At 38.1% G+C, this 27890-nt stretch overlaps 2 protein-coding genes across 2 annotated transcripts in view; both read left to right on the forward strand.

The window, feature by feature from the left end:
* The window catches only part of LOC306874613 (uncharacterized protein), a 308235-nt gene that overhangs the window by 144532 nt on the left and 135813 nt on the right, over positions 1–27890 (forward strand). The window lies entirely within an intron of this gene.
* On the forward strand, positions 314–27875 carry LOC306874573 (ribonuclease inhibitor-like; the record flags this gene model as incomplete). Its single annotated transcript, XM_079424722.1, has 11 exons — positions 314–974; positions 3408–3471; positions 20744–20917; positions 21351–21521; positions 21701–21871; positions 22523–22696; positions 22918–23088; positions 23273–23443; positions 23706–23879; positions 26210–26383; positions 26512–27875. The coding sequence occupies 11 exons, from the start codon at positions 314–316 to the stop codon at positions 26684–26686; spliced, it is 2280 nt and encodes a 759-aa protein (XP_079280848.1). The 3' UTR covers positions 26687–27875.

A 27890-nucleotide genomic window follows, 5' to 3' on the forward strand; every position in this document is an offset into this window, starting at 1 on the left:
AAATCAGCCACTGGTCAGAAAAAAAGTGTGCAGCAATCAAGGGGTGACACTTTAGAATATCAGGAGTGCAAAATAGACACCCACACATGTGCGCACACGCACACACATACATATACATATATACACAGAAATGAACTGGTAAGACTGCAACAGAGCAAATTTTGAAAATATGTTAAATAAAATCAAGAAATTAAAAAAATACAAAAGAGGATCTCTCTCTCTTGCGCGTGCACGCACACACATGCGCACACACACACACACACACACACAGAAATGAGCTGGTAAGACTGCAACAGAGCAAATTTTAGAGTTGATGACTGCAGAGCTGGTCACTCCACGGCTCGTACCTCCAGCGGCTGATCCCTCAACGGCTGGTGCCTCCACGGCTCGTCCCTCTACAGCTTGTCCCTCCACGGTTCGTGCCTCAATGGCCAGTCCTTATGCGGCTGGTCCCTCCACGGCTCGTTCCTCAATGGCTGGTCCCTCTACGGCTTGTCCCTCCATGGCTCGTGCCTCAATGGCTGGTCCCTCTACGGCTTGTCCCTCCACGGCTCGTGCCTCAATGGCTGGTCCCTCTACGGCTTGTCCCTCCACGGCTCGTGCCTCAATGGCTGGTCCCTCTACGGCTTGTCCCTCCACGGCTCGTGCCTCAATGGCCGGTCCTTATGCGGCTGGTCCCTCCTCGGCTTGTGCCTCTACGGCTGGTCCCTCCACGGCTCGTGCCTCTATGGCCGGTCCCTCCACGGCTCGTGCCTCAATGGCCGGTCCTTATGCGGCTGGTCCCTCCTCGGCTTGTGCCTCTACGGCTGGTCCCTCCACGGCTCGTGCCTCTATGGCTGGTCCCTCCACGGCTCGTGCCTCAATGGCTGGTCCCTCCAAGGCTCGTGCCTCAATGGCTGGTCTCTCCGCGGCTGGTCCCTCCATGACTCGTGCCTCAACTGCTGGTCCCTCCACCGCTCGTGCCTCCATGCTTGGTTCATCTTATTCCGACCTACAGGCAGAAACTTAAGTCTGCAAAACCTGTATTAAGAACTGTTCAAAGATGGACTAATGAAACCGAGCGGGACTTACAAGCCTGTTTCTCTCTCACCGATTGGTCTATTTTTGAAGCCGCTGCCACCGATCTGGACGAGCTCACAGAGGCCGTAACATCTTATATCAGTTTCTTTGAGGATATGTGCATTCCTACCAGGACTCATCTAACTTACAACAATGACAAACCATGGTTCACTGGAAAAATCAGACAGCTCCGTCAGGCCAAAGAAGATGCTTACAGAAAGGGGGATAAAGTCTTGTATAAACAGGCCAAATACACACTTGAAAAGGAGATCAGAGTGGCAAAGATGAATTATTCTGACAAGCTAAGGAACAAATTATCTTCCAGTGATTCTGCTTCAGTGTGGAAAGGTATGAAAGATATCACCAGTTACAAGACACCATCCCCCAGCACTTTGGAGAATCAACAACTAGCAGACGACCTTAACGAGTTCTATTGCAGGTTTGAAAAAACACCCCACACCCGCCCTGAACACCTCTCCACACAACTATTCACATTAATATGTAATTTAAAGAAATAGTTTAATTTAGCTCAAAGGGAATCAGTTATGATTTTATAGGGAATTTGAACAGACTCACTGTTATCGCGATTCACTGAACGAGCCGTATAACAAACTCTGCACTGGATATTAAAATCCAAAATATAGTGAAAACACTATTAAATAGCACTGTAGCAAATTAGCTTATACGTGAGATGAACATAATTTATCATAACGGGTTGTTATCTATTATACCGTATATTCATCTTCAGGAATTAACTGTAGCATTACTAGTACAATAAAATGATTTGTTTGTCCGCAGTACGGACAGTTTCAATCGTCTATTGATTTCTCTGGTCACGGAAAATAATTTCCTTATTAAAACATCGCTCATAGAGCGTGTAACAAAACCGGAACATTAAAGTGACCTCGTTCTGTGAGCAGCAGACACAGACAACCAAGTATGAATACATATGGATGTTTATTAAACTACACTACAGGGGAACATGTAACATCGAACTAAACACAAACATACACACAGTAAACACAGATGCCAACGCAAGGAAGGCATGGAGAGAGTGAGAGAGAGAGAGAGAGAGAGAGCGAGAGAGAGCGTGCGCTTGTGCGCCAGAGAGAAAGAGTGCTCGCGCGCTCGTGCGCAAGAGAGAGAGAGCGCGAGAGAGAGAGCATAATGGCAGGATTTGCACATCAGCTAACACAACCTGTTAGAACCATCAAAGAATTACATCACCTTAATCAAAAGGGGTCGACGCCTAGAAGAGCATCTAAACGGTTAACAAGCGGTTGCTTGCACTGGTTTGTTGATGCTGAAAGTGTCCTGCTGCATATATAATGCGCAGATTCTTGATGAATTCCTTTAGGAGTGGAAGCTTTGTCATTCCAGCCACGGGTTGATTGGTCCGAAGTTAAATTGCCAAAGTTACTGAGCTCAAAGCTGCCAGGAGCTCGGACTTCCCCGAAGGGGAATCGCTAAGTTTCCATGGTGATGTGTGTCTCTAGGGCATCTTAGGTAGAAAGAAGAGAGTGTCTTTTGGGTGTGGGAGAAGGTTTATCTAACCTAGTTACACCCACTTCTGGTCAGTTCGACCAGTAACAACGCACATACTTTCGGCGGGAAAGTGTTCCTTTGTCTCACTTACACCTAATTTGCATGTTTTTTGACTGCTCTGCTTGGTCTGTGTAATTCTTCCCACGGTATTGTAGGAATATTATGATGCATTTCACGAGGTCACAGTGTACATCATTGTTTGAGAAATAAAGAGCAGATAATTTTGATATCAAGAAAGAAACATCTAGCATATATAAGTGAAGTGAAGTGACATACTGCCAAGTATGGTGACCCATACTCAGAATTCGTGCTCTGCATTTAACCCATCCAACGTGCGCACACACAGCAGTGAACAGACACACACCGTGAACACACACCCGGAGTAGTGGGCAGCCATTTATGCTGCGGCGCCCGGGGAGCAGTTGGGGGTTCGGAGCCTTGCTCAAGGGCACCTCAGTCGTGGTATTGAGGGTGGAGAGAGCGCTGGACATTCACTCCCCCCACCTACAATCCCTGCCGGCCCGAGACTCGAACCCGCAACCTTTGGATTACGAGTCCGACTCTCTAACCATTAGGCCACGACTTCCCCATATATTAAACCAGAGATACATTCATACACCTGAATATGAGTATTTAGAGATTACTAAAATACAAATAACGAGTGGTCACTAGGCTAATATAACAAGAAAACATACAAACAACATGTGTCTATACCAGATACCTTTGTAACTGATTAATTATGGTCTAAATAAAGGATGAATGTCTCTATGCGTGTGTGTGTTATGTGTGTTGTATTCGCATAGGTATTCCACTGGTCAGCCAGGCCTGGTACCGAGGCTCATTTAGCTCTCTTGGAATGTGTTTGAAGTCTGATGGAGAGAACAGATAGTCAATTCTTCTTAGCTTCTGACAGTGGGGTGACAACCACTGGCAATTAAGCAGCCATATAAATGTAGAATGTGGGGCCAGGTCTGTGACGTATTTAGCCCATGTCCACAGAACAACATCCCAGCGAGCACTTTTAGTCCAACGAAACAATTTCATTTCTTCCGGAGTTATTGTTCGCATCCGTTATGGAATAAATTACGCTCAAAAACAGCGTCTTGGTGGTAAAAAACAACACGGTGCTGTAGCATACAGTTTTACAAACAAAATGAGATCATCCACGGAAAAAAAAGTCTCAGAAAAGCGGAATATAGTTTATTTGAATTTGGCGCTCTCTCCAGGCAGCGAGTGACGCAGCTGTTATCTTTTTTTTTTCTTCAACATTTTTTATATGTGTGTGTGTGTATTGTGTGGGGAATGTGGCCGTATCTGCATCATTATCATCTGTATAGACGCACATCAGCGTGTGATTACTGACTGGATGACCATGTCTGCCAATATCACTTTATGTCTGGCAATCAGAATATATACTTCAGCAGGCATACTACTACAAAGCAATTTTTTTCTATTTTTTTTTTTCCTTTTTATTACTCAAATAACTTTTTGTATTTTTTAGTGCTCAAATAAATCACTTATATGATGTCTAAAATTCTGTCTATTATTCTATAATTGAAAAACTATGCAGGAATATGTATAATTACTAAAATAATTATGCAATACATTCATTGGTTATTTTTCCTCAAACAGTCTTTTTGAGCATTATCAACTCTGGATGATAGATAGTAAAGCCAAGAGTGTCTTCTTTCCAAAGATACCTAATTTGTTTGTGTAGCACACTTTGTCAGGAAATGTTACCATTTTAATTTAGGTATGTTATTTTCACCTGTGAGGCCCCAAATGGGGCAAGTAGGGCTTGCTGCATCCTGCGGTGGACATCCAACCCCGCCCACATCCAAGTGTGACGTCACAAGCCACGCCCATACCAATACAGTCACACCCACGTCAAAACGTTACGTCAGAAACCACGCCCTATAATATACGTCACCTCTTGTTATTCCCTGGGAAACCCGGAAGTAACGTTTTGTCCAAGCAATTTACAGCCGTTTCTGGGATCTAAATAAAATAATGTTGCCTTTCGTTTTACTAATACACGTTTTCTTATTTATTTATAGGATGTCTAGGCTAAAATGGCACAAGTTAAATGTAATATATTTAATATGTCTAATGTACAGAGCTGATTTCTCATCACAAGAGCCTGTAAAACACTTAAATTTGATTAAATGATTAAGGTTGATTAAATTAGGCTAATTGTAATAAAACACCTCTACACCTTACCTTATTCAACCTTATTGTAATGAGATAAATTCTCATTTATTACTATCGATTTTAAACTACCTAAGACACCTTTTAGATTTATCAAATTTTGTTAAATTTAATATTTAAGATTTTGTTATTGTAAAAGTCACAACACATTGTTATAATTTACAATTGTCATTTAATTTTATAAAGACGTTATTGTAAAAGTCACAACACATTATAATTTATAATCGTCGTTTAATTTTATAAAGACGTTATTGTAAAAGTCACAACACATTGTTATAATTTATAATTGTCATTTAATTTTCTAAAGATGTGTTGTTCCACTCATCATCAAGTGTTAACATTTGAATGAAAGGATTGACAGTTCTCCATACAGTATGCAGTAGGAGACACGTACATTTGCTGAATAGAGATTGCTTGCTTTGATAGATTATAACAAGTAACATGACATTGACATTCAGACCTTGTTCATCAACAAAACTTCATATGAAGTGTGTCCAGGTCCTCCACATATTTAAAGATGAATAAACAGACATCCCTTGATTCATTAGGTATTTTTATATTTATTATTTTACAAAAATAACTAAATACATTTTTTTACAAAAAATATGTTCTATAAGAGATATGTTTCAACTATCATAAATGAACAGCTGAATGATCAGATAAACAGTTCTTGAAATGCAGTACACATACACACATAAACTACACAGAGAGATTCCTTGCCTTGTTAGATTATTCACAGAAACATGGCATGGACTTTCAAGCCTTGTTCAGCAACACAATTTTTTGTGTCCAGCTCCTCCGGATACTCAAACAATCAGAATATTGTATTCTACAGATGTGCTATATACAAATTATGCAAGGGAATGTGGATAGATGTATGATATATTAAATCAAAAACATATGTATAATAAATATAAGTATGGATAATTTGGTATTGCACATGTTTTATTGCACAGTGGGGAGAACATTTAACTGTTTGTGAGGTAGATATGGCCTGAGGGAAGAAACTGTTCCTGTGTCTGGTCGTTCTGGTGCTCAGAGCTCTGTAGCGTCGACCAGACCGTAACAGTTCAAAGAGGAAGTGTGCTGGGTGTGAGGGGTCCAGAGTGAATGTCCAACTGCAGGTCCTGAGAGATGAATAAAAAGACATCTCTTGCTTCATCTGATTCGACCCCAGGTAGTCTTTGATGGCATTTTGTTGATTTTTACCATCCATCTGGAGTAAAGCAGGCCCTTTCACCTCCCCACAGAATAACTCACGGTGACTCTGTATCCAGCACAACACTGGGCCAATATCTCTTAAAAAATTCCACTTTATGTCCTCTTGGCACTCCTGTTAAAAATACCGAATACATGTGTGTTGGTCTACTAAATATTTGTCATACTAAATAGTATTTACCTCATCATTTTGCATACAAGAATATTTATGATTTTAAACCACAAAAATCAATCACTACAGTATCTAGAGAAATGCTCCCACCGTTCCTCCATACCTTTCTTTGTTGAAACAGCAGCAGGAACCCCTCATCCCAGCAGAACTGCTCTGCATCAGGCTAGGAACAAAAATGTGTAGAATGCTGTAAAACATGACAAAGATTGACAATCATTATGTGATCTTTCCATTCATATAGAATAATACAAAGATAATATGTCACAAACACAGAGTTATCCTGCAATTCATAGTGAAATGATGTGGTTGCTCAACCAAGTTACTGTGATCAGTGTATATCATTAAAAATATCATCTGAGTGAGTGTTTTTGTGTGTGTGTGTGGGGGGGGGGGGGGTAAGTACATATCTGTGAGTGGGTGAGATGAGTGTTATAAAAAAATTGCACATTAACTCAACATTCATTATATGTTGTAAGAATCAGTGCACTAATAAATATATAGTGCACTGTTTTTTTGTGACATAAAATGAACTAACTGAATGTGCAATTTTTTTAATAACCCTTTTTTTATAATGCTAAATAAATAACACTCTTACCTACTCATATACACACTCTATCCCTCTCACATATGTATTCATCTCTCCCCACACACATGATATTTTAATGACACTGATCACAGAACACTTCCACAGTATCTTGGTTGAGGAACCACATCATTTCACTTCTTGCTGGATAACACACACACACAAACAAACAAACACGCATACACACACATATATATATATATATATATATATATGTTAGTGATATCTAAGTAATAACGTGCCTGTGTACAGTTCAAAACACATAAGCATGCTGAACTGTTGTTTACATATGCACACAAACATTCAAGTTGTCAACGTTTTAAGTCTTCCTAAAGACAAAAGATGTTTTTTTTTTTTACTTACCAACACAGCAAACTTCTTTTGCTTCGCTTTGCAAACAATTAGGCTTATCTTCTTGTCGATGCTTTTTCCTGGTGCAAAATAATAGGTATGTGACGTATTTGGACACAGGCGTGGCTTGTGACGTCACGCTTGGATGTGGGGGGGTTGGATGTCCACTGCAGGCTGCAGTTTACAGCAATATGTGCAATTACATAGACCTGAACAACCATCAATCACTTAATTAACCCTCCCAATTAACTTGGTTTCTCCTCCTCCTGCGAGAGCTTTCCGGCCGCTGCCACAACGCCAGGGCCCAAACCCCTCTCCATCTGGTGTAGGTGAACCAAAAACAACTGATAACAGCTCTCAGTGATATGTGTCGGGTCCCCGCTATATTAACCACAACATTCACAAATGTTTACAGAAAAAGCGGGAACCCAGCATGCCTATTTCTGTTTTATCACGCGATAGAAAGTCTAAGGTCTTCTCAAGCCGTACGGCTGACCCATCTAACCTGCGGCCTATAATGCATCAATCCAAGACTGCTGTAGAGACAAAATGTAATTCCATCAAGTTAGCATTTTTAAATATTCGCTCACTTAAAAATAAATAATTTCTGATCAACGATTTAATAACCACAAACAACCTGGATTTTATGTTTCTAAATGAAACATGGTTAGAAGACAGCTGCAGTGCAACAGTCCTTAATGAAACAGCCCCTCCTAACTTTAATTTTAAAAGTGTCTGCAGGACTGTTAGGAGAGGTGGAGGTGTAGCTGCTCTGTTTAAAGATGTTTATCAGTGCAAGCAAATGTCATTTGGTCAGTATTTGTCTTTTGAACACCTAGGTATTGTGCTGAAAGGTGCTCCACGCACCCTGTTTATCATTATTTACAGGCCTCCAAAATATTCTCCAGCCTTTGTTGATGATTTCACTGAACTGTTATCAATGATTTCCTTAGAGTTTGACTGTTTTGCTATTGCAGGGGATTTTAATATTCACATAGATAATTGATTGATAATTGATAGTTGATTTTCTCCAAAATTTTGGAAGAAATAGTACAGCACCTTAAATCTTCAACCTGCTATCTTGACACACTTCCCACATCCTTTTTCAAAAATGTGCTTAACTGTTTAGAAGCTGATCTCTTAGAAGTGGTGAACGCCTCACTTCTTTCTGGGACTTTTCCAAACTCCCTCAAAACTGCAGTTGTTCAGCCCTTTCTGAAAAAAGCGCAATCTTGATAACACCATGTTGAGCAACTATAGACCCATATCAAATCTTCCTTTCATAGGTAAGATTATTGAAAAGGTAGTTTTTAATCAGCTGAACAACTACTTAAAGTCAAATGGATATCTGGACAATTTTCAATCTGGTTTCCGAGCACATCACAGCACAGAGACAGCACTCATTAAGATAATAAATGATATTCGCGTCAATTCTGATTCTGGCAAAATATCAGTGCTGGTACTACTAGATCTTAGTGCTGCGTTTGACACTGTCGATCATAACATACTCCTAGAGAGACTGGAAAACTGGGTCGGGCTTTCTGGGATGGCACTCAAATGGTTCAGATCATACTTAGAAGGGAGAGGTTATTATGTGAGTATAGGAGAGCATAAGTCTAAGTGTACGGCCATGACGTGGAGTCCCACAAGGCTCAATTCTTGCACCGCTCTTGTTTAGCCTGTATATGCTCCCACTAAGTCAGATAATGATGAAGAACCAAATTGCCTATCACAGCTATGCTGATGATACCCAGATTTACCTAGCCTTATCTCCAAATGACTACAGCCCCATTGACACCCTCTGCCAATGCATTGATGAAATTAACAGTTGGATGTGCCAGAACTTCCTTCAGTTAAACAAGGAGAAAGCTGAAGTCATTGCATTTGGAAACAAAGATGAAGTTCTCAAGGTGAATGCATACCTTCACTCTAGGGGTCAAACAACTAAAAATCAAGTCAGAAATCTTGGGTGATTCTGGAGACAGACCTTAGTTTCAGTAGTCATGTCAAAGCAGTAACTAAATCAGCATACTATCATCTCATAAACATTGCAAGAATTAGATGTTTTGTTTCCAGTCAAGACTTGGAGAAACTTGTTCATGCCTTTATCACCAGCAGGGTGGATTACTGTAATGGTCTCCTCACCGGCCTTCCCAAGAAGACCATTAGACAATTGCAGCTCATCCAGAATGCTGCTGCCAGAATTCTGACTAGAACCAGAAAATCTGAGCATATCACACCAGTCCTCAGGTCCTTACACTGGCTTCCAGTTACATTTAGGATTGATTTTAAAGTACTTTTACTTGTTTATAAGTCACTCAATGGCCTAGGACCTAAATACATTGCAGATGCTCACTGAATATAAACCAAACAGACCACTCAGATCATTAGGATCGAGTCAGTTAGAAATACCAAGGGTTCACACAAAACAAGGGGAGTCTGCTTTTAGCTATTATGCGGCCTGCAGTTGGAACCAGTTTCCAGAAGAGATCAGATGTGCTAAAACATTAGCCACATTTAAATCAAGACTCAAAACTCATCTGTTTAACTGTGCATTTGAATGAGCACTGTGCTATATGTCCGAACTGACTGCAATTAATTTTATGTATAATCATTTTCTTTAAATTCATTTTAAATCAATTTCTATATCATTTTAAAATTCCTTGTTTTTATTATTTTTATTTCCATGTTTTTATTGATTTTTAATGTCTATTTCACTTTCTTTTATGTAAAGCACTTTGAATTACCACTGTGTATGAAATGTGCTATATAAACTTGCCTTGCCTTGCCTTGTTGTGATGCATCATATTCACGCGCAGCGGTGATGAGAGAACGCGCTTGAGAAACAGTTTCGAGAGGAGAAATCAATCTACATATAAAATATTGGTCACAGATGTTTGGTCACTTTCTGAACAATAAAAGTGTAGCACATCCACTAGTAATTATATAAAAATAAATCTGTTTTTACCAATGCAAATATGTTAGAAACGATGCATCGCGATACAAATGCCAACTTGTATCCGATGCACACTTTTTAAACCGATGCATCGCATCGTTAACTTTTTTGCCGATGCACCGAGCGAATTGGGGAATCTTCCCATCCCTAGTTTATATAGGGTGCTAATAAAAGAAGGTTACGTAACATTACACAATTTTTAATTTTTTAATGCCTTCAGATGGCCCATTTCTCACTTCAAAAAATGGATTTTAAATGCCTTCACTCTATTTTAATGTGAAATATTGCATTTATTAAAAAATAGTAAATAAAGAAAAAATATATTAATTCTAATGGAGAAAATAGCTAATTAAAATTGTATAAATATATCATAGTATCATAAAATTCCCATAAATAATAAAAAAAAATGATTGAACAAAAATATATTACATTGATTTTCCTGAAAAAAAAAATGTTACATTTCAAGGCTTCAATCACTTTTGACCTAAACGAAGAGGGCCAGAGGGTTAAAAAACTCCAAATGAACTTGCTGGGAAGTGTGATAATATAAAACATTTTTTTTTTTTATCTAATCTGTGTACTTTGTTCAGTTGAAGATTCTGTTAGGTTATAGGCCAAAGGGGTTTGTCAGGGATGTTGGACCATAATTAAGACTCTATCCCCCAGTTTCACAGACAAGGCTTAAGCCTAGTCCTAGACAAAAATCTAAGTCTGAGCTATTTCAACTGAAAGAAACTTGCTCTGACTGATCTTAAAATATAACAGTGCCTTTGTTTTGCCTCAAGATGCACTGCAGTAATAATAGTTTTTTTCTAAGTACGTTTATAAAAAATACTTAAATGTCCTAATTGAACTATGGCCTAATCCTGTCTTAGTTTAAGCCCTATCTGTGAAACCGGGCCTATGTTTAATAGGAATAAGTGATGATTTATGAAATACCTGTGCTATAATTATAGTTAATGATGACACATTCACAAACTGAGTTAGTATTAAATAGAACTGATGATGAGCACGAGCAGAGCAGCTGATACACTGAACGTGCGTGCAGTGTTCTCGTGTCACGCAGTGAACGCGGTTCTCGTTGTCGAGTCAAGAATAGGTTCCAATGGTTTTCGGATCACTAGTACACTGAACCGAGAACTGTTTCTTTCGGACACGTCCGATTGGAGAACCGATGTGATTACTGACACAGCACGTCTGAACCAAACCAGTTCTTTTGGACAACTGATTCTTTGCTAATGCTATATGGCGCAGGTAAACCGAGGACCTGAATGAGGGCGAAACGTACGTTTATTTAATAACAAATCGCAATAGTTTATGTAAGTGGATCATGGTTTCTGCACTGAAGACAACTAATTTATTCACTTTATATCTTCAAGACTTAAATCCTCGTATGCACATCACTGCCTGTACCTGTATTTTGGTGCTTGCAAAATTTAATTGTAAACTTTAAAGATCATGATTATGATGTTTTAACTTACTGCTGTTATGATTACTGACTTTATATATTTGAATGTGTATTTTCATCCCGGCCCGGGACGATAGATTATATCATTACGTCATCGCGAATGACGTCATCAAGTTAGGGCGTAAAAGAACCGATTAACTTTTTTTTTTTTAACCGGTTCATTGAAACGAACTGTCCGAAAGAACCGGTTCACGGAAAAGAACCAGACTTCCCATCACTGCTCCCCGTGCAACTAGTACTCAACTGCAATTGGCTAGTCTGCGTTCGAGTCTAGTTCTATCTATCTATCTCTCTGTCTGTATGTATGTGTATATGTGTGTATATGTGTCTATATATGTATCTATCATGTAAATATATATTTATCTTAAGGGAAATTCTTTCACACAGAAAGATTTTTATGTTCTCCAAATATACTGTGTACTTAAAAAATAAATAAATACACTTAAAACATTTAAAAGTTTTAACATGAACTGTACAGTTTTACAATATTTAATTGGCATTTATTTATTTTATTTATTCATTTTCTAATACCTTTATTGTCTCTTTTCTCTTTGTCCAGTTGATCTCTCTCCGTTAGTAGACTGAGTACATTTGAGACATGTGTACAGTTGAAACACCTTAAATACACCTTCACAAGAACCTCGAGCCGTGATTTTTGCTCCACATATGTGTTTTAGTGTTCTCTTTGATCGTGGGAAATTTGAAATGTTTGCATCTTTCTTTCCACTCTGAAGATATTGGCAAAAGTTTTTTTTTCCAAGGTGAGATTTTAATTTCACCATGTCCCTTCAAAAATGAATAGCTTATTATTCTTTTATGATTGTTAAACGTAACACATATCATTGCAAACGTTACTCTGCGCTCAAAAAATAGAATTTTTTTTATGACATTGTGCCATGCAAGGTCTTTTCATAATCTAGAGATTGCCAATCTAGTCAATGGGGTACAATTGAGACACAGTGTATCAACTGTACCCGGATTGCTTCACATGCTGTTTAGTTTTATGATAATAGGATAAAAGTCACATTTACACACATACTACGCAAAATTATATTTTTGATATTTCAGCTGCCTATTATTAATGGACATATTTTCTAGCATTAATGTTAAAAGGATTATATAGCATTTTATGAAATATACAAGGTGGTAAAGTGGGTACAGTTGAGACACCCTTTAGGTTGCTACGTACTGTATACAGTAACAGTTCAATCATAGAAAATAAAATGCATACAGAGGCTGTGTGTGTTTGTGTACTAGTGTTACCTACAAGTAATAACATGGGAATATTTTTTAGGTCCCCATGATGAAACAAGCTTATAAATCATACAGAATGATTGGAAATGTAAAAATGCTGAAAGATTCGAGTGAAGCGTAGGTTTAGGGGTAGGGTTATAGAATATACAGGTATATATGTTGTTATTTTTACTGTTATATTTACATTTGTACAGTTTGACACACATTTTCTAGTGTTAAATATTTGTTCCTATTTTGTTTAACTGAATCTAGATGAAATAAAGCAAACAAAATAATTTTTTTTTAAACTGTAATTATTTATTACTGTAATTTTGTAATTTATTACATTTGCTATAAATGGTTAGCCAACTTTAGACCATTAAGAATGGTGTCTCAACTGTACCATGCTACTGTTCCAACTGTACATAATATGGGTACAACAATGCATGTTTATGAGCTAATTGTGGAAAATATAAACTACTTATAGCTATTATAAATTTATGATATTTTAGTACACAACCAAAATAAATATGTGAAAAATCACTTCATTTCAGCATCTAGTTTTTGTGTAGTGATGAAAAAAGCAGAACTGTACTCAGTCTACCCAGGTTCCTGCGCATAATTGACTGGATAAGTGGATTGGCTCCTGCGGGCTTGCATCTTTTAAAAGTCACATCCGTACAAGACTGAGAGAGCGCGGCTGTGTGTGTTGAGAGGACGCAGAGGTGTTAGCATCCCGTTCCTTTTCAATTGTTGTTTCAAAGCTGGTCGATATACTTTTACACACAACACTTTGTTGTTGGCTTTTCTCTCTTTATCTTTTCTGTTGTTATTATTATTATATGGAATGTTTGTGTAGAAATGATTACTCATCAGGCTTATAAAACTAATTAAAAATATCATGAGAATAAACATGCAATGTGTACAAGAGCCCGACCCCATGAATCCCTAGCTGTGCAGCGTGTCAATTTTAATCTCCCCCTCCCCTGCCTTTACATTATTAATGTTTAAGGTTTTTGCTAAGTTAAAGGTACTGTTAACCTGATATTACCACACATTGTTTGAAAAAATAAAGCATTTCATTGCAAATTAAAGCATTGATTTTATTATGTAGAGTATAGAATATAGATACAATGTTTGTAAATGTATTTTACATTTGTGGTAAAAACCAACCAACCAAAAAAAGAAAGGTGGATGGAAGCACAGATAAGTTACCTGAAATGGTTTGATTGTTGTGTCAGGAATTTTAAAACACATAACAATGGGGCCACATATTCTGATTGGATTGGATTGGATTGGATTCAATCAGAGGTGGGTAGAGTACCCAAAAACTGTACTCAAGTAAAAGTAAAAGTACTTCTAGAAATATTTACTCAAATAAAGTAAAAGTAATAGTCCGAATAGTTACTTGAGTAAGAGTAAAAAAAGTATCTGATAAAAAAACTACTCAAGTAGTTAGTTACTAGTTACTTTGGATCATATAGGTACTGAATATAGTCTATTTATATTTAGATATATAGATTACATTTATGTAATGTGTATGTGTATACACACACACACACACATTGCCGTTCAAAATATATATATATATATATATTTTAATGTAATTTATTTCAGTGATGCAAATCAGAATTTTCATCAGCCTTTACCCCAGTCTTCAGAGTCACATAATCCTTCAGAAATCATGTTGATTTATTATCAGTGCTGCTCTTTTTAGCTTTCTATTCATCAAAGAAAACTGAACAAAATGTCACAGGTTCCAAAAAATATTAAGCAGCAAAACTGTTTCCAACACTGGTCATAAATCGATATATTATAATGATTTATGAAGGATCATATGACTCCGAAAACTGGAGTAACAGCTGATGAAATCTTGATTCTGATTTGCATCACTGAATTAAATTATATTTTAAAGTAAATTAATTATGTATTATCCTATAATATCCGATAACTTGTGCCAATGGATCTCCAGCTTCCTGAAGGACAGACAGCAAGCCGTACGGATGGGTAAACACACCTCATCCTCCATCACCCTAAGTACTGGAGCCCCTCAAGGTTGTGTTCTGAGCCCCCTGCTGTACTCACTGTACACTTATGAATGTGTGGCCACTTCCAACTCCACCACCATCATCAAGTTTGCTGATGACACTGTTGTGTTGGGCCTGATCTCAGACAACGACGAGACGGCCTACATACAGGAGATTAAGAACCTGGAGAGTTGGTGCCAGGTGAATAGTCTACACCTGAACATCAGCAAAACTAAGGAGCTGATAGTGGACTTCAGTACAAAGCAGGAGCGGTCATACCAGCCGATCACTATCAACGGGACTCCAGTGGAGAGAGTGGACAGCTTCAGATACCTGGGTGTTCACATCACGCAGGACTTGACTTGGTCCTGTCATACCAGCACCCTGGTGAAGAAGGCCAGGCAGCGTCTGTACCATCTGAGACGCTTAAGGGACTTTAGACTTCCCTCTCGGGTGCTTAAGACTTTTTACACCTGCACCATCGAGAGCGTCCTGACGGGCAGCATCACTTCCTGGTTCGGGAACTGCACTATGCAGGACAGACGAGCCCTCCAGAGGGTGGTGCGTTCAGCGGAATGTACCATTCACACCGAGCTCCCTGACCTGCAGGACATCTACAGCAAGCGGTGCCTGACCAGGGCCAGGAAGATAGTGAAGGACCTCAGCCATCCCAACAATGGACTCTTTTCTCTGCTGCGTTCAGGGAGGCGCTTCCGCTCCATGAAGGCGAACACAGAGAGAATGAGGAGGAGCTTCTTCCCGCAGGCCATTCGGAGTCTTAACCACTCTCCACTCTAATCACATCACCCCACACTTCCACTTTGCACATTTTCATTATAATCTGCACTAATTTGTAGAAGGTTACGTAAGGATAAATGAGTGGGACTTACATACCATTTGTCTTTTGTCTTTAGTATTCCTTTTACTCACTTATACACTTTACTGCACAGCACACGGACACTTTATCACTGACATACACTTTACTTTTTATAGAATCTATATAGAATCACATTCTATTTTTATTCTTCATATCTATTTTTATTCTCATATCTATTTTTTATTTTATGTTATTGCTAGTTTATTTCTGTATATATGTTTACTGTACTTTTTCTATTTGTATTTTTGTAAACTTGAGGTTTTTCTTAATTTTGTTGGACAATTTGTTGGACAGTCGTACAATACATTTCACTACATGTCGTACTATGTATGTGTATGTGACAAATAAAATTTGAATTTGATTTAACCTCTGACACGGAAACCTCTGAAAACGCCTCACATGAATGCTCTGAACATAACGAAACAAATGCATATCGACGGATCTTCTGTTCTGCAAAATGTAAACAAATGTAGCCTATATTTTTGCAAGCGTAAATATTGTAAAAATATGAATATTAATTGTGTCTAGAACAGGCCGCGCGCCGCTGCGCAGAGCTAACGCGGGTTCCGCGGGTGTTCATTTCATACTCTGTGACAGCTTATTTAATTTAAATTATACATTGTATTTAATGTAAGGTACATGTACAACAAACTGGTAATGTCATAGTGGTATCGTGGCCTAAACCTGTGGAACAGTAGACAGCACACGCGGTGTTCATCTAATAAAAGATTTTCATATAGCTCTAGCAAACAAGCCTTTGTAGATTTGCTTTCAACTGACTGTAGATCCAAAGCCATGTCTTCAGCGCTCTTGGTGTTCTTAAACTCTCTGTTATCTGAGTGAGAACCGCTTCAGAGACTCAGCGCGTGCGTCAGGGAACTGAACGAATCATTCAAACTGATTCACGAACCGATTCACTGGTTTGCCAACTGGTTTGATAAAGCCTTTAAACAGAATCGACTCAAAAGAATGAATCATTCACGAATGGGCATCGTTCATTGCCCAGAGAAAAGTAGATGGCGCGTTTGGAATAAACCAAAGCATTTTTAACTTGTATTGCATTAAGATACAGTAACGAGAGGAGAGTCGCCCACAGTAACGAAGTAAAAGTACCGTTTTTTCTCTAAAAATATACTTGAGTAAGAGTAAAAGTACCCATTTTAAAATATACTCTAAAAGTATTAGTTACCCAAAAAATGTACTCAAGTAAATGTAACGAAGTAAATGTAACTCGTTACTACCCACCTCTGAATTCAATTTATTGTCATTGCACATGTAGGTACAAGGCAACGAAATGCAATAGAGAAGAAGAATACAGCACAACATGAGGAAAGAGAGGAGAAAAAAAAATAATCCTCACACTATGCTCCTGAACGGGAGTACAGTGTGAGAACAGACAAAAAACCTCAGCATAGAGCACAGTCAATACAGGAACACACAACTTGCAGAGAGTAATCCAGTTCAGACGAACAGCCATCCGGTCTGCAGCCATTACAGCGCTAACACAGACCCGTTATCAGACTGACGGGAAGAAGCGGCAAAGGCGTTGGATGGGGGTAGTGGGAGGTGAATGAATATCTGTATGTATGAGCGTATGAGTGTGTGTATGTGTAAGTTCGTGTGCCTAGAGATCCGCCGCGCAGGCACTCCAAACAAGTTGTCTCAGTCCGCAGCTTGTGGTGCGACACAGCAATTGCCATGGAAACGACCTTGGCCGGAACCCAAACGCTCGACAATCACAAGGTGTTTGTTGAGGGGGGAGGGAAGAAAGATCGTCTCCCTGCAGCATTCATCCGGGGAGTTAGATTCCAGAGCAACCTTGCCAAGCTGTTCTGTTGTTTTGGGAAGCCGAAAAGAGATAAGATTGTTTGGTCTTTGGGCGAACAGCTGCCTTCTAATTTCACAGCTATTCTCATTGTCCATTCTGATCTCCTTGTCCATCAATTTTCCTTTCCAAAGCCGAGAGCTTAGCCGTGATCGAATCCATATTGCGGTTAATAGTCTCTGTCTCAGAGCCGACCGGTTTTGTAGAATAGTGCAGAGAGAGTCTCTTGAGTGTTAGACAAGGACAAGACGAGAGAGCAAGCAGGGGAGATAAGGGTAGGGAGGGAAGAAAAATGCGACCGCCTTCGCTGAGAGCCAAACGAGATGCCCCCTTTAAATAGATTAGTAGCCTGTTTTTGTGACATCAGCATCATGAACATTGTTAAACATTTATGTTGCATACAACATGAAAAACAGGCTACTCTGCAAACAACTGGATTGTGTTTAATCTCATGAAATTTTAAATTGGTTTAATAAGCCTGTTGAATAACCAGCATTTCTAAACAAACATTCCAGGCAGGCATAATTTTTATTTAAGAAGCGGTTAAGAATTTGTACAAACATATTCAAGAGTATCTACAGTACATAACACTTAAGGCTAAAACATAAGCAGAGGAAATTTTTTATTAAAAAATAAAAAGTAGATATTTATCAATTTAAAGGTATTAGAAAATGAATAAATAAATACCAAGTATTTAATGTAACAGTTGTACTGTTCATATTAGACCAAAATTATTTCCTGGATAGGTAATACAGTAGACGCGGTTGCAAATTACCAGAGTGAATTGACGTGACCAGACTGTATTGACGCGCTCATACAATGTGCACGGGCGCTTTGAACCTGTACGCTGTTTGCGTGCCCAATCCGCCTGTGTGATACAGTTCAAGTCAAACAGTGACAACAGCGCCTCCTAGGGTCACAGAATACGATGGTCACAGAATTTGGTGTAACACTACTGGCGCGTGACGTCTTCTTCTTGCTTTACAGCGGATCGCAGACTTAAGTGCATTACCGCCACCTATCTCTCAAATGGACCATTGACACTCTATCTAAAATTTAAATTAGGAATGTCAATGTTGTTGTGACCGTGTTCAAGCCAGTTGGACAATTGGACAGATAAAAATAACTGCATTTACTATGTACAGATGGTACAACGGTAATTGTTTATTGTTATTTATTTCTAACATTATAACATGAATTGCATTGAAACTGTTATACAGCTGAATTTATTTATACCACAGACTTACACTATTTGTGGCCGCATATGCAGATTAATTCTCTGCCAGCAGGAGGCGCTGTTGGAGCGGGAGAGATCGAGGTTTCCCCGGTAACACTGTACACAAAACAGCACTCCACTCACAAACGCTGCTTTATCAGACATTACATGCAAGATGAAATGAAAATGAGATACAAAATTGTCTGAAGACAGTTGGTTGCCTTCAGAAATACAGTGATATAAAAACACCCGCACCAAGTTTCAATTTTGAAAGGTGCAGTGCTCAACCAAGCGTTCTCCCCACCCACAAACCATTGGAATTTACGTAGGCGGGATTTATTTTAATAATATTCTAATGGGCCGCTTTGTGATATCACAAATACCGGAAAACAACGCTGTAGTCCAAACGAGCCGTTCGTTGTAGTTCTTGAAAAGGGATAAAAAAAATAAATAAAAAAAAAAACGAAATATCTCCGTTTGGAGTGGACTTTTAGATTTGTAACTTTGTAGATCTTTTTATGCCCAAACATACACACTACACACTGACTAGAATTCAAAAAGTGAACATTTCAAAAAGCATAATAGGACCCCTTTAAAAATAAAGGCCTCCTGTTGCAAATCAATGTGTTTTTGTAAGAAAAACATCAATTTTTAAAATGTTATAAACACCTTTCTTTCACTTCTGCTAACTGTCATACGCGCCACGGAAACTGTTGATGTAGGACAGGATTTTTTAATTTTTTTATTTTTTTGTATTACTTAAATTTACACACATTTCAAATTTACTTTTAATTAAGAGTTAAACAGCTAGCAACTCTTAGCAGTAGCAGCCAGATTATTAATAATAGTACTGTAAACTAAGCTAAACTAAATTACTATCATCACTCCAAATACTGTATGGTAAAGGACATTATTATTATCTTCTGTAAAGTTACAGTAGTAATTTAGCAGGCAAATGTCATAAAACATCGTTTTATAATAGTTTAATGGGAGCTCGGGCAGATAACAACACAACCCTTACAAAAATTCAAACCAAAAACCATGGTTACTAGTTAAACCATAGTAACAACAAATTAACCATGGTTTTGCTACACTAACCATAGTCTAACCATGAAATGTTTAGTAAAACTATGGTTGTAAATCTGACAAAGAAAAAAAAAAAAAAACCTTTTACTGTAATAAACCATGGTTAATTTTGGTTAGAGAAAAATATGACTCATGATAATGCAATAACATGTACAGTATTAGGATTTTTCTTTAAAGATATTGTCATGATGTAATTATTATTGTACTAATTTGGACATTTAGGCAATTTAAAGAGTATAGTTTTGTTAAATCTATAGTATTAATAATGAATAATCTATAATCCTCATATGCCCTCCTCAGCATGGGTGTATTTATGCTAAATAAATGTGTTTAGACCAACTACTATTTTTCATACAAATACCTAAAAACCATATAGTTATATTTTTACTATGGTATTGATGTGTGCTATATGTGTGATTTTAACTGTTTATCATGATTTAAATGAATGCTACTATGGAAGACCATTGATTTAAAAAAAAAACTTGATCAGAATAATTAAATTTCACCATATAAAAATGAGGTTGCTACAATTTGTGCAGATGTTACTGATTTTGATAATTAACTAAAATGTATATTTGCATCCTAACTCAAGCTACAACTGGCAAATATGCATTTCTAAGAGACAAAAAATTACATTATTATTAATATTATCAGGCAACACAAACCTGTTTCTTGATTTGAAACAATATCACTCATTAGAAAATGCAGGAAATGCAGTTTATTAAGTAAAATTAACAGTCTGGTTTATACAACTTTCACTTTGATGCAAAAATATGTCTTTAAACTTGAAAGAAATAAAGATTTGACATTTATCATGATAATGATCAAATTACTATGATAATTTTTTGGGCCATATCGCCCAGTCCTATAGGGTGAACTAACCCTTTATTTAAACTAACTTTATTTTTATGTTTTCTAGACTTTCAGACTGCAGTATCACTGAAGAAGGTTATAAAGCTCTGGCTTCAGCTCTGAGATCAAACCCTTCACACCTGATAGAGCTGGATCTCACAGGAAATGATCCTGGACAATCAGGAGTGAAGGAGCTCAATGATGTACTACAGGATCCAAACTATCAGCTGAAGACACTGAGGTAAGTGTTATTAAAATAATAAAGTACAATAGTTTTAAAACTTGAACTAAAAAGAATTAAACCATCAAATCATCTTTTATCTCTCTCTGCACCATTTACACTCACTTACATCAACATTTTTTTCACCTTCTGTTTCCTTTAATTGAAATACCTTTTCATCAATTAAGAGCTATAATTTGTCAAAAGATTCAAATTGAGCACAGCAGAAAGACAGATTTCTACAAAAGTGGTTTTTAGTTGTCTCACTTCTGCAAATATTGGGACTCTTATCAAAAAATGCTTTAAAACCATCTGAAAAGACCATTCTGCAACAATTAGTTTTATGTTGTAGGTTTGAAAGTGTCTACCAATGTATCAATATGGCTTTCATTATTGTAGGAGGCAGTTCTGCAGTGTACAGCTGTGAAATATCAAGTACTTCCTCTGTCTCCAGGTTTTTGGGTCCTGCTGCAGATGAAGCCTGTCAGTATTTGAAAGGAATTGTGGGTAAAAACCCGTTACTCCTGAGAGAGCTGAATCTGAGTGGACATGAACTAGGAGACACACGAGTGAATCAGATCGCTGCTCTACTGCAGGATAAACACTGTAAACTCAACACACTGATGTGAGTATTGTTATTTGGTAGTTTTGCATATTTAAAATATCTTAAAGAAATTAAGTGATCTGTACAGTAGTGACAAGTGCAAGTCATTGTTAGTGACAAGTCATTCTTAGTAATCACTGAATGTTGGCATCAAGTAATTTATGTTTGTAAATTTTCCCTCTCAACATTCATAATTTTAGGCTGCGTAAGTGTGGTCTAACAGAGGAAAGCTGTTCAGCTCTCGCTACAGTCCTGAGATCTAACTCCAGTCTGAAAGAACTTGACATGAGCAACAATAATCTGCAGAATTCAGGAGTGAAGAAACTCCAGAACGGATTAGAAAATACAAACTGCACACTGCAGAAACTCAGGTGAGTTTAATGTACCATTGTTTGATTTGAATAATAACACTGTCTTTGCTCAATTATACCCCCGGTTTCACAGACAAAGCTTAAGTCAAGTCAATTGACCTTTATTTATATAGCGCTTTTAACAATACAGATTGTTAAAAGTATCAAATTGGAGGATAGAGTGTCAGTAATGTATAATAATAAGATTAAACACTCAATTGTCAGTTAAAGGCATTTCATTATTGAATTCATAGATGTGATTGTCTAGCTCAGTTTAGTTTAAATAGTATCTGTGAAATCAAATTGACGATAATTGCTAGAAATTAAGTGTCCACAACTGAGCAAGCCAGGAACCAATGAACCAAAACTCCATCTGTGACAGAATGGAGAAAAAAAATCCTTGGCCTAATCCTAGACTAAAATGTAAGTCTGAGCTGTTTCAACTGAAAGAAACTTGCACTGATTGATCTTAAAATATATCAATGCCTTTGTTTTGTCTCAAGATGGAAACCCGTAATGTTTTTGTCTAAGGCACGTTTATAAAAATTACTTAAATGTCCAAATTGAACTATGACCTAATCCTGGCTTAGTCTAAACCCTGTCTGTGCAACCAGGCCATAATGTTTTTTAAGTAAACTGAAGAGGTTTTTACTTTGTTTTTATGTTTTCTAGACTTTCAGACTGCAGTATCACTGAAGAAGGTTATAAAGCTCTGGCTTCAGCTCTGAGATCAAACCCTTCACACCTGATAGAGCTGGATCTCACAGGAAATGATCCTGGACAATCAGGAGTGAAGCAGCTTAATGATTTACTACAGGATCCAAACTGTCAACTGAAGACACTGAGGTGAGATGCGATGAATAACTGACAAAAGACATTATATGCAGGTGAATTACTAATAGAATATTAAGTAAAACAGTAAGCTGCAGAATCTGTTGTTGCATTGAAGTTGACAGTGATTTCAAAACAAAAATCATGTCAAAGGATTTTCATTAGCACCAGCTCCTGGATGTTTTTCCATTACACCAAGTTGAGAACTGAATCTTGCTTCATCTTCTCTTCTGCAGGTTTTTGGGTCCTGCTGCAGATGAAGCCTGTCAGTATGTGACTGGAATTGTGGGTAAAAACCTGTTACTCCTGAGAGAGCTGAATCTGAGTGAACATGAACTAGGAGACACAGGAGTGAATCAGATCACTGCTCTACTGCAGGATAAACACTGTAAACTCAGCACAGTTCAGTGAGTATAATATCTTTTTAATATAATATTATTTGATAATATATTTTCAGTAACTGGTTCAGATTAAGTCTGTCATTGTTGTTCAGTAAATATTGTTTTGAGGTAAACTGAAGAATTGTTCAGGTCTTTGTTTTTCCTCGACATGCTGAGTAATTTGTCCTGTCTTTGTTTTCTTTCTCTGCAGGCTGAATAATAACAGTATTACAGAAGAAGGTTGTGCTGCTCTGATTTCAGCATTTAATTCTAATCCTTCAAACCTGAAAGAGCTGGATCTGAGTGGAAATAAACTAGGAAACTCGGGAATGAAGATCTGTTGTCTTTTGGAAAATGCACAGTGTCGATTAGAGAAATTGAAGTGTGTAACTTAATTTATATATATTTATACATGTGAAAATACATTTGTAATGTCCATTAGAGTAACTGCATTGAAAAAAATCATAAGGACTATTAAGGCCGGAATTTTAGTTGCACTATTTTTGAATATTGTATTACATATTGTACTAATACTGTCAGTGTGAATGTATGTGTTTTATGTTTTTTTATATATACTTTTAATGTTATCATGCACTTTATTGATAGTCTGTGACATGAAAAATGAAATGGCAAATATTTTATAGACTTTCAGACTGCAGTATCACGGAAGAAGGTTATAAAGCTCTGGCTTCAGCTCTGAGATCAAACCCTTCACACCTGATAGAGCTGGATCTCACAGGAAATGATCCTGGACAATCAGGAGTGAAGGAGCTCAATGATGTACTACAGGATGAACACTGTAAATTAAAGACCATTAGGTAATAAAACATTTATATTTAATATTGAAATATTAATTACAAATTAATTAAATATTACATCATTCATTTAGTCTATGTTCTTAGCTGATGTAACCTATTTCTCTAAACTAAATTGAAAATAACTTAACAGCCATGAAAACATATTTTAATCTTGTATAGCAGCAACACATTATATTATATTATAAATTTCTGTATTCAAAACCATAAAATAAAAATGATCAAAATGTGATAATTAAAGCATAAGAATAAATTAGGTCACTTAGAGCATTCTGCTAAATAAATTTCCATAATGGACCATGAAATTAATGCATTAATTTAATGTATGTGAAATTAATACAAAGTTCTATGGGTGATGTTTCAAACATTAATAATTTTATGTAATGCGTTTGGAAATGTTGTTTTATAAAACAACATTGTGTATGTGTCAGTCCTGTCTCTTGTTTTCCCCTCCTCTCGTGTCTCTATCTGGCCCTCCTCGTTCCTGTCATCATTAGTTAATTAGTCCCGAGCCCCGTTTTAATTAGTCCTCACCTTTTCCTTGTTGATTTCCCTGTGTTTATAAGCCCTGTGTTTCCCAGCCCCTGTGTCCAGTCTAAACGTCATTCTATGTTCATCTCTCCCCAAACTCCTTGTCTCTGTGTTGGATTTAAATAAAGGATTATTTGAATCTCCACGTCTCCGCGCTCCCTGTGTCCTGAGAGGGTTCTGACAGAAGACCGGACCTACAATAGTAAGCGGCGTCCGACGTTTTTAATTTTTGAAAGTTTTTTTTTTGTTGTACAAGTTTTTTTTTTTGCGGCATGGACGCCGCTTCCCGCTTCGCCGCTCTCATCCGGGAGAATTACCCGTTTTTCGAATATGCAGAGGAGTTCTGCAGGATCGCCGCGGCGACGGCGTGGGAGGACACCACACGGAACACACTGTTCTGGCTCGGGGCAAACTACCACCGTCCCGTTAACCTCACAGACACTACAGGCCTGAGTTGGAGGGAGGGAGTCTACCGGTGTCTGGGAAGTGTCCGGTCCCGAGCCAGCCCGCCGTCGTCCGCGGCTCCCCCAAGCCCTCTGCAATCCGCGCCTCAAGAGCGCCCCCGCGAATCCGTGCTTCAAGAGCTCCCTCCTGTGCCTGCTCCTCGCAGGTGCTCTCCTGTGTCTCCGCTGGTCCCGTCCAGCTCTCCTGCGTCCCCGCTGGGGCCGTCCAGCTCTCCTACGTCTCCGCTGGGGCCGTCCAGCTCTACTCCTCAAGAGCGCCCCCAAGTGTCTGCGCTTCAAGAGCGCCCCCAAGTGTCTGCGCTTCAAGAGCGCCCCACCGTGCCGGCCCCTCGCACGTGCCCTCCTGCGTCTCCGCTGGTTCTGTCCAGCTCCACGCTGCAAGAGCGCCCCTCAGAGTCCGCGCTGCAAGAGTGCCCCACAGAGCCCGCTCCCCCAGAGCTTCCCACAGAGCCCGCTCCTCAGTGTCTCCCAGGGGGGAACTTCCCCAAGAAAATGGGGGGGGGGGCTATAGGGTCACGGCCTGTGTGGGAAGAAATAAATAAGGCCGTGGCCTCCCGAGTCTCCTGTCCCGCCATGGCCTCCCGAGTCTCCAGTCCTGCCATGGCCTCCCGAGTCACCTGTCCCGCCATGGCTCCCGGAACGGGTCCCGCTCTGGAGGCAGGTAGCCCTGCCCCCTGATTCCTGGAGGCCTCCAGAGCGCCCACCCCCCCATTAGATGGAGTGTGGCGTGAGGACATGCCTTCCGGAGGGGAGCGTTATGTCAGTCCTGTCTCTTGTTTTCCCCTCCTCTCGTGTCTCTATCTGGCCCTCCTCGTTCCTGTCATCATTACTTAATTAGTCCCGAGCCCCGTTTGATTAGTCCTCACCTGTTCCTTGTTGATTTCCCTGTGTTTATAAGCCCTGTGTTTCCCAGCCCCTGTGTTCGGTCTGAACGTCATTCTATGTTCATCTCTCCCCAAGCTCCTTGTCTCTGTGTTGGATTTAAATAAAGGATTATTTGAATCTCCATGTCTTCGCGCTGCCTGTGTCCTGAGAGGGTTCTGACAGTATGATAGTATCTTTAAGTCTTTAAGTAATTTTCAAAATTTTTTCTGTCTTATTTGAACATGAGATCACAGATTAGCATATTAACCACAAATCTTGAAACCGTGTCATATTTATCCTGGAGTAAGATATTTGGCCAGACACACTAGAGCTAGTTGTCATAACTAACAGTTTCACCAAATGTGTGAATGTTTCGTGTTTGTTGAGTTGATTCCATGAGATTGATGGAAGCTGCAAAAGCATCAAATTATGAAAAAACGTATTTAAACTTCTTTTCTGCTTTTCTGTCTCCAGATTTTTTAAAAGTCCTGCTGCCCAGGAAGCGTGTGAGTATCTCACTAAAGTTCTGGGTGCAAATCCATTAATAGTGAAGGAACTGAATCTGAGTGAACATAAATTTGGAAACCTGGATGGGGAGAAACTCTCTGCTCTTTTGATGGACTCTCATAGCAAAGTGGAGAAAATGAAGTGAGTGAACATGATTTATACATTATAACTTATGTATTTATTCACTATAAAAGACTGTGACTTTTCTGTTTGTCTGATGTGTGTTGAATATGTGCTAAATAATAAATAATGCTGTTTTTTTTGTTCAGGCTGAATAATTGTAAGCTGACAAAGAAAAAATGTTCAGTTCTAGCTACTGTTCTCTCCTCCAAAACCATCCTGAAAGAGATGAACCTGAACAACAGCCGTCTGCTGGACTCAGGAGTCAAAGAGATCTGTGAGGGACTGAAGAATGCTGTGTGTGAGCTGAAGATACTCAAGTGAGTACATTTAAATATCAGCTACACTCAACACAGATTGGAATATTATAGCTATTATAGTTATTGAATCGGTTTACTTCCAAAAGTGGGGAAAAAAACTGTAAGAATACAATTTTTAGTTTGTATCTGTGTTTTTCATATTCTAACTGTGCATAGATGCATATTTGTGCATTTCCACACAGAAATCAAGTCATTATTAACCTCATTAACCTTTAGGACCCCTATAAAAACCTTTAGGGCCTCCTGTTGCAAATCAATGTGTTTTTGTAAGAAAAAAATAAATTTTTAAAATGTTATAAACACCTTTCTTTCACTTCTGCTAACTGTCATACGCGCCACGGAAACTGTTGATGTAGGACAGGCTTTTTTAATTTTTTTATTTTTTTGTATTACTTAAATTTACACACATTTCAAATTTACTTTTAATTAAGAGTTAAACAGCTAGCAACTCTTAGCAGTAGCAGCCAGATTATTAATAATAGTACTGTAAACTAAGCTAAACTAAATTACTATCATCACTCCAAATACTGTATGGTAAAGGACATTATTATTATCTTCTGTAAAGTTACAGTAGTAATTTAGCAGGCAAATGTCATAAAACATCGTTTTATAATAGTTTAATGGGAGCTCGGGCAGATAACAACACAACCCTTACAAAAATTCAAACCAAAAACCATGGTTACTAGTTAAACCATAGTAACAACAAATTAACCATGGTTTTGCTACACTAACCATAGTCTAACCATGAAATGTTTAGTAAAACTATGGTTGTAAATCTGACAAAGAAAAAAAAAAAAAAAAACCTTTTACTGTAATAAACCATGGTTAATTTTGGTTAGAGAAAAATATGACTCATGATAATGCAATAACATGTACAGTATTAGGATTTTTCTTTAAAGATATTGTCATGATGTAATTATTATTGTACTAATTTGGACATTTAGGCAATTTAAAGAGTATAGTTTTGTTAAATCTATAGTATTAATAATGAATAATCTATAATCCTCATATGCCCTCCTCAGCATGGGTGTATTTATGCTAAATAAATGTGTTTAGACTAACTACTATTTTTCATACAAATACCTAAAAACCATATAGTTATATTTTTACTATGGTATTGATGTGTGCTATATGTGTGATTTTAACTGTTTATCATGATTTAAATGAATGCTACTATGGAAGACCATTGATTTAAAAAAAAAAAAAGA

This window comes from Barbus barbus, assembly GCF_936440315.1.
Source record: "Barbus barbus genome assembly, chromosome: 9".
NCBI classification, from domain to species: domain Eukaryota; kingdom Metazoa; phylum Chordata; class Actinopteri; order Cypriniformes; family Cyprinidae; genus Barbus; species Barbus barbus.